Source organism: Diorhabda carinulata, chromosome 11, assembly GCF_026250575.1.
Source record: "Diorhabda carinulata isolate Delta chromosome 11, icDioCari1.1, whole genome shotgun sequence".
Classification (NCBI taxonomy): domain Eukaryota; kingdom Metazoa; phylum Arthropoda; class Insecta; order Coleoptera; family Chrysomelidae; genus Diorhabda; species Diorhabda carinulata.
In genome coordinates this window covers 4700239-4716360 of record NC_079470.1, presented here as the reverse complement: position 1 = coordinate 4716360, position 16122 = coordinate 4700239, and the positions used below count along the sequence as shown (strand labels likewise).

General features: G+C 31.5%; 1 protein-coding gene across 5 annotated transcripts in view; it reads right to left on the bottom strand.

Annotated features, from left to right (window-relative positions):
* Nucleotides 1-16122, bottom strand: part of LOC130899213 (zinc finger protein chinmo-like) — a 125780-nt gene that overhangs the window by 22007 nt on the left and 87651 nt on the right. For 4 of the 5 annotated variants that reach the window (XM_057808964.1, XM_057808962.1, XM_057808960.1 and 1 more), the window contains exons 2-5: nt 10780-10929; nt 5430-5749; nt 2218-2653; nt 1926-2162 (exon numbers count right to left, since the gene is read on the bottom strand). In XM_057808964.1, the coding sequence (XP_057664947.1) occupies nt 1926-2162; nt 2218-2653; nt 5430-5749; nt 10780-10900 (1114 nt within the window). In that variant the 5' untranslated portion in view covers nt 10901-10929. Of the gene's footprint in view, nt 1-1123; nt 1306-1925; nt 2163-2217; nt 2654-5429; nt 5750-10779; nt 10930-16122 lie in introns of those variants that run through there. The other variant, XM_057808965.1, reaches the window with a different exon arrangement.

Below are 16122 nucleotides of genomic sequence, written 5' to 3'. Positions count from 1 at the left end.
GTTAACTTTTCTTGTTTTGTGTTTTTGGGTAGTTCAGTTGTTCTGTATTAATTTTTTTGTTTCATGGTGTTAAGAGGAGCTCATAGATAGTTTTTAGATCTGTTTCTATGAGATTAATAAAACTAAGTATTTTTGCAGTTTTTTAGTATGCAAGTAAGCTTCCAAGCAATTTACAAAATTTAAAATACTTAAATTAAATATCAAACATTAGTGAGTACTACTTTTAAAGGTTGCAAAGTGAAATTCAAGAAATTCAACACAGAAGCTTATGGCAAAAGCAATTGTTTAACCCACGGCGATCATTTTTGAATGGAATTTGACAGTTCATTAGATTGCTCAATTCGAATTTGACAGGTTATTCTTCTTTTCCTTAAAACGTGCCCTTTATCTATTTTATTAGAGAAATATCGCAGCTATTTATGGTTTTCCAAAAAGGGAAAGATGAAATATTATAACAAAAGTTATTATAGGTTATTCTTCTTTACCGTATAACTAGGCTTTTACCTATATGATTACACAGGTATTAAATCCACTTGTTTTTCAGTTCATTAAAAAAGGACAGTAAATATAGTATTTAGATTCAACAGATTATTGTTTTTCTTAAATTATTTATATACATTCACATGTTTTCAAGAGTTTTCCAAAAAAGTGTGGAGGTTAAAGAGAAAAAGAACAATGTTTGTATATGAAAAATGTCTGTCAAAATGTGTTAAATACAGGTGTGGCCACTTTAGCATCAGTATAAATTTGTTTTAGGTTATAATGACCACATTATTTCATACAACGAATTATTCGAGTAAAAACTGATATTAAAATTTTGAACCCTTTGTCCCTATTAGGTTTTTGAACTATTATTTGACGAATGCAGCTGGTGACTTTCTCAATTTTCTTTCCACGTGAGATATTTCTCTTTCACTATACCCTCTATAGATAAATAACAGTTTAAAAAACCTTCCAAAATGGCGCTGGTGTAGACAAAATATAACCTATAAGAATCATAACGAGAAAGCGTGCCCCTATTTTGTATTTTCTCATTAATACTATTTTCCTCTTCCTTTAAAATTTACCTTAATGATAATGTTGCGCCACATTTATTCAACATATTTTGACGCGTATACGTAAATTGTTCTTCTTTTTTCTACCCCCGTACTTTCTAACCATAATCTTATCTCCTTTATATTTAGGCCTCTATCTAAATGACTACACAGGTAACTATCTGATTGTTTTTTAGGTTATGAACAAAAGAGTTTTGTATATAGTAGACTTGACAGGTTCTTCTTCTTTTCTTGAAAACGTGGCCTTTACCTATATGATTACAAAAAAATCGTATCTAATTGTTTTCTATAGTTTTTCAAAAAATGAATAATAGAATGTAACGAGACAAGATAGGTTATTCTTCTTTCCTCTATAACCAGGTCTTTTACGTATATGTAACGCATCTAGTTGTTTATTTTCTATAATTAATCGTGAAGAAATTGGCTTTTGTGTATATTAGTTAACAATTATCGAATGCTCCGGAGTAATTTAAAATATTCTTGAAGTGTTTTAAAGCACTATGAGGATTTTTTTAATGCTGCAAAAGCAGTACAGTACAGGGGAAAAAGGAAATTGACAGATAAATTTATAAAAAACGTCAAAAATAAGTACAAAGTTATAAATATTGATGCTTGTTGTTGAATAATATACAAATCAGGTGATTTAGGAAGACTTAAATTATAAAATAATTTTTATAAGAAAAATTTGAGTTTTTAAAGAAAATTATATAAAATATAACACAGATTTGATGTACAAGGTTTCGTTATAATCGATACTCTCAGGTAGTAAACTGACTATTAAATGTTTCTAAATAATATTATTAGAATTATACGGGAAGATGATATTGAGACGAACGATAAAAAAATTGATAAAATGAAGAAAATTCTCACCATCCGCTGTATTAACAGTTCCGGCTTTGCAATTTATTTTTCCAGCTACGTTACTCCATATATTGGTCTGTATAAGATCTGCCTCCCTGTCATGGCCGTAGTTAGCTTGAGATCTGGCAGAACCGTTCGAAGATATGGTGTTATTGAGCATGTTGCTATTGTTTCCTGTTCCGTTTCCTGCGGTACTACTCGGCGATTCGTCTTGTTGCATCGCATGGTCCATTTTCTTTCTCAAATCTATAAATAAACCAGAAATAGTAAAAAAATACTCGTTTTATAACAATATTTTTACCTTCTGGACGTCCCGGATCCTGAAACCGATCTATACTATTGGTTTCCGGACAAATCAAAGCGGTTGCAGGATCCGGATCGAATCTGCTTTCTGGAGGAGTCTCGCCTCCCGGTTGATTCGGCAAATTCGATAAAGAGGAAGGTGGTCTATAAGCGCACATCTGTCCCGGCGAACCGGGTCTTCCTACAGCTTTGCTTCCGTCTCTAAGGACCGAAGCTCTATTGCCGGTTTCCTGTAATATTTCGCTAGGACTTCGTAGAGGTCGTTTCAAGGCGTTATCTCCGTAAGATGCTCCCGATGTCGACATCCTCGGTTCGTATGGTCTGTAATGATGCGGATGCATATACGGGGACATTGTCGGTGAATAACTTGGGGACGGGCTGGATTGATGGTGTGTTGTGTTCGATATCGGAGTATCTATTTCTTCCTTTGGTACCTAAAAAAAATGAATATATATATATATATAGCTTGAAAAATTGTTTTTTTTAACGATCTAGATCCAATCTAAATTCCACTTGGTTATTTGGCGTTTTCGTTGTCGAAGAATCTGTTTATCGAGGTTCCAGAAGTCGGAAAAAAGTACTTCCGGTTGGTTAACTTCTTTTTAAACTGGATTTATGAATTACACGGAACGGCACTGATTTTGAGAACATATCGCGTTTTGAGCTATCAGCAACCTAACCTAACCTAACCTATTCTAAGCGAAAGCGAACATAACCTAACTAGAAAATTGATCGGTTCGCTTAACGACAATTCCCAATTTAAATATAAATAAAAAGTTGTTTAAACAAAAATGTGAACGATTATTATATACGGTTATGATAAAAGATTGCATTAAAGTACTACTAAGAACGAATGTCGGAAATTTTGGCACTTTATATGCGATAATCGAATTCTTTAACAAATTATGCGCATTTTCGTTTCAAAACTTTTCTCAAATAAAAATTCAAAATATATCAATTCTAAGCTGATTTCGTAGTGCTTGTCGTATTCTTTAAATCAAATCATCTCCTCGTCGTAAACGAGATCTTTTATTCGGCCCCACAAATCTAAGTTAGGTCTGGAGATCTGAGTGGCGGAATAAATAAACTTCCACGACCTATCCACCTATTAGGGTATGTATGATCCAAAAAATGCCGGACGCATTTATCTGAAAAGGTGTATTAACTCTCATATTTCATTGCCCTTTGTCTTACAACATGTCAAAAAGGTCTTTACATCAGATAATGAGTTTTTACCATCGGCAGCATTATATACACGCATGCAAGAATAGTTGCCTATACGTTGTGACGTACAGTTGATATATATTTGGTTGTATCTGTGAAAATGAGCGAAATTCCGATTGTTTTCTCCTCTATTAAAATTTCCTTACCCTGTATGTATCAAAAATGATATAATATCTAAATAAATAGGGCAGTATTTTATATTCATAAAAGTATAACCGTTCCAAAACTCAGATGACAAATGACGGGAGACAAATGACATATAAATATACTTTCGCATACGCAAAATTTTGCTTCTGCAATGTAAAGTTGGATTCATACAGAAATAAAATAAAATAAATGAAGAGTTTTCTTTGAGGATGTCATTCATACAAGACTAAAAAATAACATGACATATTTTAAGAAAAATATAATTAACTTTGTTGTATTTTATGTCATCTGAAAACGCATTCCGCGCATGGTAGTGACGTGATACCGCTGACAGATTTTCCATATATTCCAAACCAAAACAAAAATTGCTCTGTGCAGCATCGGCCATTATGTAATCACAACACAAGAATCTATTCAAATATTTTGTTTTTAGAATACCAAAGAAAAAATACGAAAAATATTTATACTAAAACGTTTCAAAACTCAGATGACAAATGACGGGAGACAAGTGACATTGAAATATACATTCGCATACGCAAAATTTTACCTCTGCAATGTAAAATTGGATTCATACAGAAATAAAATCAAAAATAAGAGTTTTCTTCAAGAATGACGTTCACAAAAGACTAAAAAATAACACAACTTAGGAAAAAGATAATTCACTTTTTTTTGTTTTATGTCATCCAAACCAAAACAAAAGTTGTTTTGTGTAACGTCAGCCATCATCAAATCACAACCCATGAATATATTCAAATATTTTGTGTTTAGAATACCAAAGAAAAAATACGAAAAATATTTATACTAAAACGTTTCAAAATCCAGATGACAAATGACGGGAGACAAGTGACATTGAAAAATATGCATACGTAAAATTTTATCTTTAAATTGGTCGGAGCTTATGTTTAAAATTATGTAATTTTTTTTATTCGAACGAATTTTTTTTTTATTTCGTTTAATTATTATGTTACTTTCATTTTCTCTATATTTTATTTTTTTCAGCATAACTCACCATAAGACCCCTATAAAATTGGCAGCCCCAAGTCAAAAAAATAACCTAAAAACGTGTCAAAAATAATAAGAAAAGGTCTGCCGGGTTTTTAAAATTTGGCGATCTCTATTGAAATAAAAATAATTTTTTACCTTTTGTTTCACATAATAATTAAGTGCTTATCAAGTGCAACAGATTATTCTCAAAAAGTTTTCCATATTTAACATTTAACCATCAAAAATCCGTTGAATGAATTTTGATTCCTTGACCTCACTGAAAGTGGTGGATATTGATGAGACAGATGCGTTTTCAATACCCATTATCGTTTTTAAAATCGATTCCATTTTCATTTTGTTCCTTAACGCATAATTTGGTTAGATTAGGTTAGGTTAGGTTAGATTAGATTAGGTTATATTGGGTGAAATTAGGTTAGAATAGGTTAGGTGGGTCTGCCAACTTCAACAATAAATTATTCAAACAGGATTTGAGTGCTCACTAAGTGCAAGAGATTTCTATCAAGAATTTTACATTCAACTTCTAGTCATAAAATTTCCTTGAATGATTTTTTTTTCGATGACCTTACTAGAAAGGGTGAATCTTTCATGTTTCTGGTACATGTTTCAGATCAGATCATATTTTAAAAAATCGATTTGATATTAGAACAAGCGGCCATTTCATCAAGATCCCCCACTTCTAGTTAAGTCATCGAAACAAAAGTCATTCAAGGGATTTTTGATGGTTAAACGTTGGATATTTACGATAACTTTTCAGTCCATAGGGATCACCATAAAAATGTCTAAAAACATTTCCAATATTTGAAAAGTGTGTTGACATTTTGGATTCCATCTTACCTTAGAATGTTTTCCGGGCGAATCTATTCCAGTATCCATGGGAGTGATGCTGTGACCCTGCGCAACGGCCAATTTCTCGTGTTCGATACTCAATCCTTTCACTTGTAAACATTCCGCGGCTTTCAAAAAACTGGACAGGGAATCCTGCGAAACGTGTACTTCTCCCTTGTACATAAATTCCAAGAGAGCGGACATGTTAGTGGCGGACGTATTATCGAGTATGACGAGTAAATTTTGGTGAAGTGGAGCAGTTTCGAATAGATCGGCTAGGTGTTTACTACACGCCGCCAGAATCAATTTATGAGCTCTAAAGCTTACACCTGAAAAACAAAATTGAATAAATGATAGCCAGGTTGAATTTAGACAGTTTGGGGACTCGGAACGGGTTAGCACGACCGAAATAAAACTTCAGAGTCGTTGCACGACTTGAATGCGTCTTCATCTGTGTAGACAATTCGCTCGGAAAAGTCGCGATCACGATACATATAATTAAGTGAAAACACAACTCTGGATTGCGCACAATTATTTGGAAGCAATACTTCCAAAAAAATCAAACAATACAACAACCTTTTCAAGGTTATGTTAGGTTATGTTAGGTACTCTCATTAAGAACTAGATCAGTTACCAGCCTTCTGATAGACCGAATTTGGAAATAAAGGCTGCTTTCTGAATTTCAGTTAATTGAGGAGACATTAAGCACATTTTTACTTCAACTGAAATTAATTTTTGAATTATCTGTCACTAATAAGGACGTCACTATGATTTACGCAGTTAGTAGTAATTTTTTCACCAAACAGCCCTCGTATATTGACACACATTTAAAAATAATCAAGTTCTTATAGTAAAAATAAGAAAACTTTTATATCCTCTAGTGTAATCATTTGAGTATAGTTTTCTCAGTGTATTTTAATTTTACGTCGACTGACGTCAATATTTCGAAACTAATTCTAGTAGAAATAACCTAAATTGAAATAATACATCCATCCATTATTTATTTCAAATTCATCAGAAATTTAATTTTTTCATGTAATTGATTAAACAAACACATTTATCGGTATAAATATATTATTAAATTATTCAATTGTCAAAATTGTTTATTCTTTTCACGGCCATTTTGTATTTATCTATGGATTGCTTTCATTGTCACAAAATTTTTTCCCGCGCAAATTCAAATGAGTACATCACTGGTTTATATCGTTAATACAAGGATTCCAACAAAGTAAATATATTGCACAAGAGCTTCGATATCTATTTGTAGATACGTAAACGAAGTGCATAACACGACTAATTTGTGTCAGTAGGTCAAGTGCATAATCAAAATAAACATGTCACAACAGTATGTTTGTGTGTGTGTGTGTGTGTGTGAATATGTGACGAGATGTTGTTGGAACGTTTTACAACAACGTGCATCTGGTGCGGATTTAATTGATCATTTTTATTCGGTACTAAATTTTAATTACAGCATAAAGGGTTGTTGAAAAAATAATAATATCTATATTTAATGACTTACAAGTAGAGAAATGACAACAAAACAATTAATTTATTAGAGATTCCGCGATTTCGAAAGTTTAAAGTGATGAATAATTTGTTGATATCGCAATACACGATAATGGTATGGTTAATTTTATGGCGTGGGCCGATAAATAATTTTTTATATTCTATAAAATTAATAACCTACTAATATAGACGCAAAATTTAACTAATAAAAGCGATCAATCGATTAAATAGTAATTCTCGCGCATCTTCGGTTATCCGAAATAATCCGAGGAGGCTAAATCCGGCGATTAGGGTGCATGATTCAAACTTTAATTCTTTTTATTTGTTGTTGAGCTGGTGCATTGATGAAACTACACTTTCTTTTTAAACAAATGCGGCCGTTTGCCCTCTTCGGAGCCGGTTTTCCCTTTTCAGCCCATTGTTTTGATTGTTATTTTCCGTTGAATGTGAAGTGGTGGACCCATTGCGAGCAAACACGGCAAATTTGCAGTTCCAGCGAAGCATGTCATGTGATGCCGACCAAATATTACAGTTTCAGGGTAAAAAAATATAACAAAAGGGGCTCCCAGAAACACGTGGAAACTATTTTCGGTATCTTAGATTCACCACTAGAGGGTGTATTTGAAAATATAAAATTAAAAAATCTAGGTAGACCAAAATGTGATATTGAAACTCTTGAAGAATACAACTGGACTTATTTCCAAATAAACACACTTTTTCCAAGATTTTTGCGACACAAAATGTTTCTATAAAACTAATTGAAGAATCTCCAGGTGTCAGGAAAAACTTTAAACTGATATCGATACCGAGGAGTTGTGTGTTAAATAATTTAATGTTAGCAAAGTTAGAAGACTTGTTTTTGTTCTATCCAACGAATCAATCCCTTTTTTTCTTGTTTCTGCGTCAAGTTTTGAATCGGTCTTTTTAGATTTTTCGATTGAGAGGCAGATTTTACCGACAAATATTTTATGGCAATTGGACTAAGCACACCAAAGCCTTTCGCTGTTGGCTAAATATTATATTGAGACACCTTGTATACGAACAAATATCCTTGGATTTAGGCAGGAACACAAAACACATTTCGATATCTGCGGTTTGATAAAGTAAATTAACGTATTTAGATCAAAACTCGTGAGAATAATAAAAAATTTCATGAATAAACAATGAGAAAATATTATTAACATTTTTTTAATTTAGCCCTGATCTGGTTCGTTCGATTATTCGAGTTAAGGGACAGAAGATTTAATATGAAATTAAATAGGCGGTATAAGAACAGAAATTTTAAAAATTTTGTGGAAATAAATATAGATTCAGAAGAAACAACATTTTTTTTTTATTTATGACCTTACTTTCTAAGGCTGGAAACTTATGTATTGCACTACGTACATGACACATCATAGATTACCCATAGACGCAGATTTAGAGAAAAATGTTTCATTGTCGAAAAATTGTTACAATTTGTGGACAAAATCTTGCAAAAACTGAAAAAACAAACATAAAAATAACTAAATAGAGATAAAACAATTTGAAATACAGAAAAAAACCCCAATGAATAACAAAATTATAGTTAATAGTATTTACCAATTGGCAAGTGATTGTGCATTTTTTTGCATTGTAAAATATTGAGCTCTTGATAAAAAAACAAAATAGGGCCTATTACTGAGCCTTGAGGTACTCCACATTCTATTAGCTTGTAAGATGATATCGTTTTATCAACCCTTACAAGGTGACTTCTGTTGGTAAAATATGACTTGAACCATGCGAAATGTGTTACTTTGAAATCGCAGTACTGCAATTTATTGATTAAAATATTGTGATTAACCCAATCGAAAGCCTTAGATAAATCACGAAAAGTTGTTGTAATGGAGTAATGACTATTTAGTATCTCGGTATGTTAAATTCTCACCGGATGGGCATACCACCACAAACGACAACTCATTTCAACGGAACGCTTAAAACTTGCAAGGAAAAACTATTCTATAATGGACTCTGGATGTCTGGGACTTCTCAGTAGGTTCTTGAATATCCACCCTGTCTTATTCGGGTTGTATCGCTTCGTGAAATACCTTATCGGTGACTGTTATTGTCATCATCAAACTGTAGATGTGCCGAAACGAAAGAAATTTTAGGCATTATTAGGAACAAATTGATTAATTTTACCAAAATGTAACTTTTCCCATACAAAATTTCATTTAAACTTGCTACAGATCAACAAAACATTTGTTAAATTACGATAACACTATAAGATGGTTGCTATTTGAGTTTTGAGATATGGCAACACTGATGGAACTATGTCAAATCTGACATTGACATCATAAAGTTTGACAACGTACCCAGAACATGTTGACACTTGAGTTGTTTACAGATACTAGAGGCATCCATCATTGGCACCCAATGATTTCTTCATTTACTCGCAAGTCAAAAATAAATGGCAATTGCCTAATAAAGAGTTTGATACGTCCTCCAATGTAGCTTTTCCACTTTACTGCGAATGCAGCAGCTGTTCTCGTTTAAACTGCGCTAAATTCTGCATCAAGTTACTACCTGCTGAACAGACAAAATGGTAAAATGATCCACGAAGATCCTCTGGTATTCAGTGATACTTGGTATGATTCTCATTTGCAGCGACCTGATCAGTACTGAGCCATTTCTGGGAAAAGTAGGAAGACACTTAACCAAATGTTAGTCAAATCAGCTGAATGATTGCATTCATAATTGTATTGTTAACTTTAATTTTAGTTTGTTTTTTTTTATTTTGGTGGAGGTACCTCAATCGGAATAGAAGATATCTTCGACAGTTGGTTCAAACTTATGTCAAAATGTAATTAAGCCAGGTCTAATAATAAATATTTGTTTTAGTTTGTCTATTTCGAAATTTAAGTATCAACCCTCGTTTTTTGTATAGATGTTAATCAAGATTTCTCAAAAACCACCGAGTTAAGAATTTTTTTAATTGCTAATGGTAAAAAATGCGGTTTTTCTACTTATTTTAAATCATTCATTCATATTTTGTTGGTTTAATTTGATTTAAAAAAAATAGTTAATGCTAAAAAATAATCAAATAATCTTTCGTATGAATGATTTTGATATTTTTAATTAAATTTATTCATATTAGGAATAATATACGATGGTTCAAGGGTTCGGTCGAACATATTCTTGACCTACTTTGATATTATTTGAAAAAGATAACAACGAAACTTTTTAATTATTAATAACAAATTTTACTCCCACTCAATTTTTATAATTTACACCATACGACCAATAATAAATGAAAATTTTTATCTCCGTAGTATAGTACCGGGCGGGCAACTGAAAACGGCCGGGAAAAAAATCGTAACAAAAAAATATTGATTTTTCGCCGACTTGTCGCGATTTGAACTAAATAGATTGACCATTATTAACCCTTTCTATTCAGTATACCAAATTTGGTATTTTTAAATTGAAGGACTGCATGGAAACTAATTTTTTTCGAAATTTTAACCCCTACTTTGAAGCCCTATAACTCTTTAGAGGTACAGCTTGACATAGAGTTGAATTGTTCCAAGTAATCATATTTTATGCGGAACACCCCGTATATTGAAGTTCTAATTATTGAAATTAGAGATAAGGGTAGAAATTTTTAACTTCGTATTTCACAATTATATCAAAAATATAAAAAAAGAAAGTTGGAAAGGCGACATAAAAAATTTGAGCCTCGACTACCGAAACAAACAACAACAAAAATTAATAATGGATATAATTAAAAATAGGAATAACAAAAAACAACAAGGTCACGCGCTTATCTATTCATACCAATGCGATTAATTCGGGGTTCTATAAAAAAACAGTGAATTTGTTATGATTTTTTACTTACCGTCACAAAACAGCGTAACATCGGCCAGCGTTTCCGATTTGAATAAATTACTAAAAGATGTCGCTAAATTCGATCCGAAACTGTTCCATTTTAGACAAAATTGCTGTTGCTGTGAGTCCATCTCAACACCGGACTGGAAAAAATTATGAGCTGCAACAAATAAATGCGAATAAGCAAAATTAGTTGAGGGTCAATATCAAAAAAAAATATACTAGTAGGATGAAACTCATAGGGAAAGGAAGAGAATATAAAAAAAGGACCAAGTAATGTCGGGAAGTGGAGGGGGTGAGGTTTTAAGGGTAAAAAAAACGATTTGCGGTAAGTAAAACTAGAACAAATCCTATAACTTTTGTATCTAAATTTTTTTCACACAACCTAAAACTTTATATGAAAAATTAAAAAAAAAAAACATTTTTTTACAAAATGCGGTAAAAACTTATAAATATTTGTTTACCTGATTTTAATTTAATATCGAATGTCAAGTAATTTAAGCGGAAAATTTTAGTAAAAAACCTAAAAATTGTAAAATTGATTAAAAAGAATTTCGGAATTGAGTTTCGTTCGTTTTTTTGCATTTTCCGGGAAAATCAATATTTTGACGCTTTTTATTATTAAATCAGAATAAGGTGAATAATATAAACATTCCAAATCAAACAATTATAGTGCGTTTGAGACAAATTTTGTAAAACAGATAATAAAAAACCATAAAACTCGATTGAATTTTGAGGTTATGTATACAAAATGTGACAGGAAACATCGTAGATCGTACCTATAAATTTGCTCTTTAGCTTTTTTTATTAAAAGCTATTAGTTCTACCCTTAAAGATTCATCCCTTTCTACTTCCCCACTTCAAAATTGTATCCATGTTTTACTATTTTCGAATACTTTAGCACTGGACTAAAGAGTAACGAGTAACTCTAAAACGCCATGGGGTTAGGTTAGTTAGTCTAGTTTCTACAATTGTATAAATCAACCCCCAGGAAACGTTGACAAAACTTTGAAGAGCAAGTTTACTAGGTTTATTCTACTTTGTTCTAAAACTTTTATAGAAAATTGAGAAAAAAGGAACGAATTTAAGATATCGCGATGATAATCGTCGTTCTGGTTTGTTCTAAATTGTTCTAGAATATTACTTAATCAATCTCACTGCCACCTCAATTTCGAGAAATCGCTATTATATAAGTTGTTCTAACTTTTTCCTAGATTTTGACGTTTATTCTAAGTTGTTCTAGATGTGTTCTACTTTGTTCTAAGACGTAATAGGGTTGAAAATGCAGTTTTTAGAGCAAATCGAAAATAAAAACGAATTTAAGATATCGCGATGATAATCGTCGTTCTGGTTTGTTCTAAATTGTTCTAGAATATTACTTAATCAATCTCACTGCCACCTCAATTACGAGAAATCGCTATTATATAAGTTGTTCTAACTTTTTCCTAGATTTTGACGATTATTCTAAGTTGTTCTAGATGTGTTCTACTTTGTTCTAAGACGTAATAGGGTTGAAAATGCAATTTTTAGAGCAAATTGAAAAAAAAACGAATTTAAGATATCGCGATGATGATCGTCGTTTTGGTTTGTTCTCATTTGTTCTAGAATATTACTTAATCAATCTCACTGCCACCTCAATTACGAGAAATCGCTATTATATAAGTTGTTCTAACTTTTTCCTAGATTTTGACGATTATTCTAAGTTGTTCTAGATGTGTTCTACTTTGTTCTAAGACGTAATAGGGTTGAAAATGCAATTTTTAGAGCAAATTAAAAAAAAATGAATTTAAGATATCGCGATGATGATCATCGTTTTGGTTTGTTCTAAATTGTTCTAGAATATTACTTAATCAACCTCACTGCCACCTCAATTTCGAGAAATCGCTATTATATGAATTGTTCTAACTTTTTCCTGAATATTGATGATTATTCTAAGTTGTTCTAGATGTGTTCTACTTTGTTCTAAGACGTAATAGGGTTGAAAATGCAATTTTTAGAGCAAATCGAAAATAAAAACGAAATTTAAGATATCGCGATGATAATCGTCGTTCTGGTTTGTTCTAAATTGTTCTAGAATATTACTTAATCAATCTCACTGCCACCTCAATTACGAGAAATCGCTATTATATAAGTTGTTCTAACTTTTTCCTAGATTTTGACGATTATTCTAAGTTGTTCTAGATGTGTTCTACTTTGTTCTAAGACGTAATAGGGTTGAAAATGCAATTTTTAGAGCAAATTGAAAAAAAAAACGAATTTAAGATATCGCGATGATGATCGTCGTTTTGGTTTGTTCTCATTTGTTCTAGAATATTACTTAATCAATCTCACTGCCACCTCAATTACGAGAAATCGCTATTATATAAGTTGTTCTAACTTTTTCCTAGATTTTGACGATTATTCTAAGTTGTTCTAGATGTGTTCTACTTTGTTCTAAGACATAATAGGGTTGAAAATGCAATTTTTAGAGCAAATTAAAAAAAAATGAATTTAAGATATCGCGATGATGATCATCGTTTTGGTTTGTTCTAAATTGTTCTAGAATATTACTTAATCAACCTCACTGCCACCTCAATTTCGAGAAATCGCTATTATATGAATTGTTCTAACTTTTTCCTGAATATTGATGATTATTCTAAGTTGTTCTAGATGTGTTCTACTTTGTTCTAAGACGTAATAGGGTTGAAAATGCAATTTTTAGAGCAAATCGAAAATAAAAACGAAATTTAAGATATCGCGATGATAATCGTCGTTTTGGTTTGTTCTAAATTGTTCTAGAATATTACTTAATCAATCTCACTGCCACCTCAATTACGAGAAATCGCTATTATATAAGTTGTTCTAACTTTTTCCTAGATTTTGACGATTATTCTAAGTTGTTCTAGATGTGTTCTACTTTGTTCTAAGACGTAATAGGGTTGAAAATGCAATTTTTAGAGCAAATCGAAAATAAAAACGAATTTAAGATATCGCGATGATGATCGTCGTTTTGGTTTGTTCTCATTTGTTCTAGAATATTACTTAATCAATCTCACTGCCACCTCAATTACGAGAAATCGCTATTATATGAATTGTTCTAACTTTTTCCTAGATTTTGACGATTATTCTAAGTTGTTCTAGATGTGTTCTACTTTGTTCTAAGACTTAATAGGGTTGAAAATGCAATTTTTAGAGCAAATTAAAAAAAAATGAATTTAAGATATCGCGATGATGATCATCGTTTTGGTTTGTTCTAAATTGTTCTAGAATATTACTTAATCAACCTCACTGCCACCTCAATTTCGAGAAATCGCTATTATATGAATTGTTCTAACTTTTTCCTGAATATTGATGATTATTCTAAGTTGTTCTAGATGTGTTCTACTTTGTTCTAAGACGTAATAGGGTTGAAAATGCAATTTTTAGAGCAAATCGAAAATAAAAACGAAATTTAAGATATCGCGATGATAATCGTCGTTTTGGTTTGTTCTAAATTGTTCTAGAATATTACTTAATCAATCTCACTGCCACCTCAATTACGAGAAATCGCTATTATATGAATTGTTCTAACTTTTTCCTAGATTTTGACGATTATTCTAAGTTGTTCTAGATGTGTTCTACTTTGTTCTAAGACTTAATAGGGTTGAAAATGCAATTTTTAGAGCAAATCGAAAATAAAAACGAAATTTAAGATATCGCGATGATAATCGTCGTTTTGGTTTGTTCTAAATTGTTCTAGAATATTACTTAATCAACCTCACTGCCACCTCAATTTCGAGAAATCGCTATTATATGAATTGTTCTAACTTTTTCCTAGATTTTGACGATTATTCTAAGTTGTTCTAGATGTGTTCTACTTTGTTCTAAGACTTAATAGGGTTGAAAATGCAATTTTTGGAGCAAATCGAAAATAAAAACGTTACGATATCGCGATGATAATCGTCGTTTTGGTTGCATATTATTTTCGAATGCGATATTTTGGAAAAATTTAGAACAAACCTAGAACAACTTATAACAATCGCTAAAATCTGGGAAAAATTAGAACAAATCAGAACAATCCTTATAATATCGGTTACTCGAAATTGAGGTGGCAGTGAGATATTAGTTAAATAATATGATCAATTTTATCAAAAAAATTTTTTTTCGAAAGCAATTTTCTACAACTATTGAGAACAAACTTGAAACAACTCAAAACAAAGATTAAAGGTTCCAGATAGGCCTCGTGGTATAAATGAAACGTTGTTTTCAATGAGTATTTTAGACAAAATTAAATAAAAAAAGTTTCTGGTTCATTTTTTTTTTTCAATAACTTGAAACAACTCGTAACATGGATCCTAGGTTCCAGACAACCATCGTGGTATTTTATTTCTATAGATTTATTGTACGAAACGACACTCTAAGGACACACCTTTCATTCACACAAAATTAATATTAAGCTTTTTAGATATTTCGTATTTAAAATTTCTTAACATGTTTTGTACCTTTTAATTGGCTTCCATATTTCAAAATCGTCAATAAATTCGATGCGTAAATTAATTGGAGACTTTATTATTTTACAAATGGAAATTTCACCTAGTTATTTAGCATAAAAGTGAAAGATATATTTATTAATAGTTAACCGTATTTGTTTTCGTATTTTATATACATATACACGAAATATACGCAGAAATTGAAAAAATTCACTTACGACATAATACAAAAGTTGTCTCAAAAGTGTCCTACGACAAATTATGCAGTCAATACCTTAGTTTATATTAGATTGCTTCAATAATGGGAATTATTGCAAATTACAGATTTAGAAACAAATGTAGAAACAAAAATTTTAGTTTATTATCGCCACAATGCTAAAGGAATTACTAAAAAATGGAGTAGTCATGCTAATATACATTTAGAACGCTATCTAAGACTCAACACAGACCCAACCAACGTGTCATCTTACCATCCAATAATCTTACTACCAACAATGGCAAAACTTCTTAAAAAGCAACCAAGTATGATAACTGAAGACCTACATCCATGGAACTGGATTTCATATCATCAATTTAGATTCAGAAACGAATATTTGATAGTGGAGCAAGTCCAGGATTTTGACAGACTGTAGCACCAAGAACTGTTATACGAACTGAAACGAAAACGAACGAAGAAACGTCTGAAACGAAATGAAATCGACTCATTCTTGAAAAGAATCATCCTGTAGTAACATAGTTCGATATCGATCATGGAGCCAACACGATGAACCAGCACAAACCACATCGAAAGCTAAAAAACAATACAAAAAACTCATGCTGTCAGTTTGGTGAGATTCTCAAGGTGTTGTGTTTTTTGAGCTACTTCAAAAAAACCAAACCATCAATTCTGATGTTTACTGCCAACA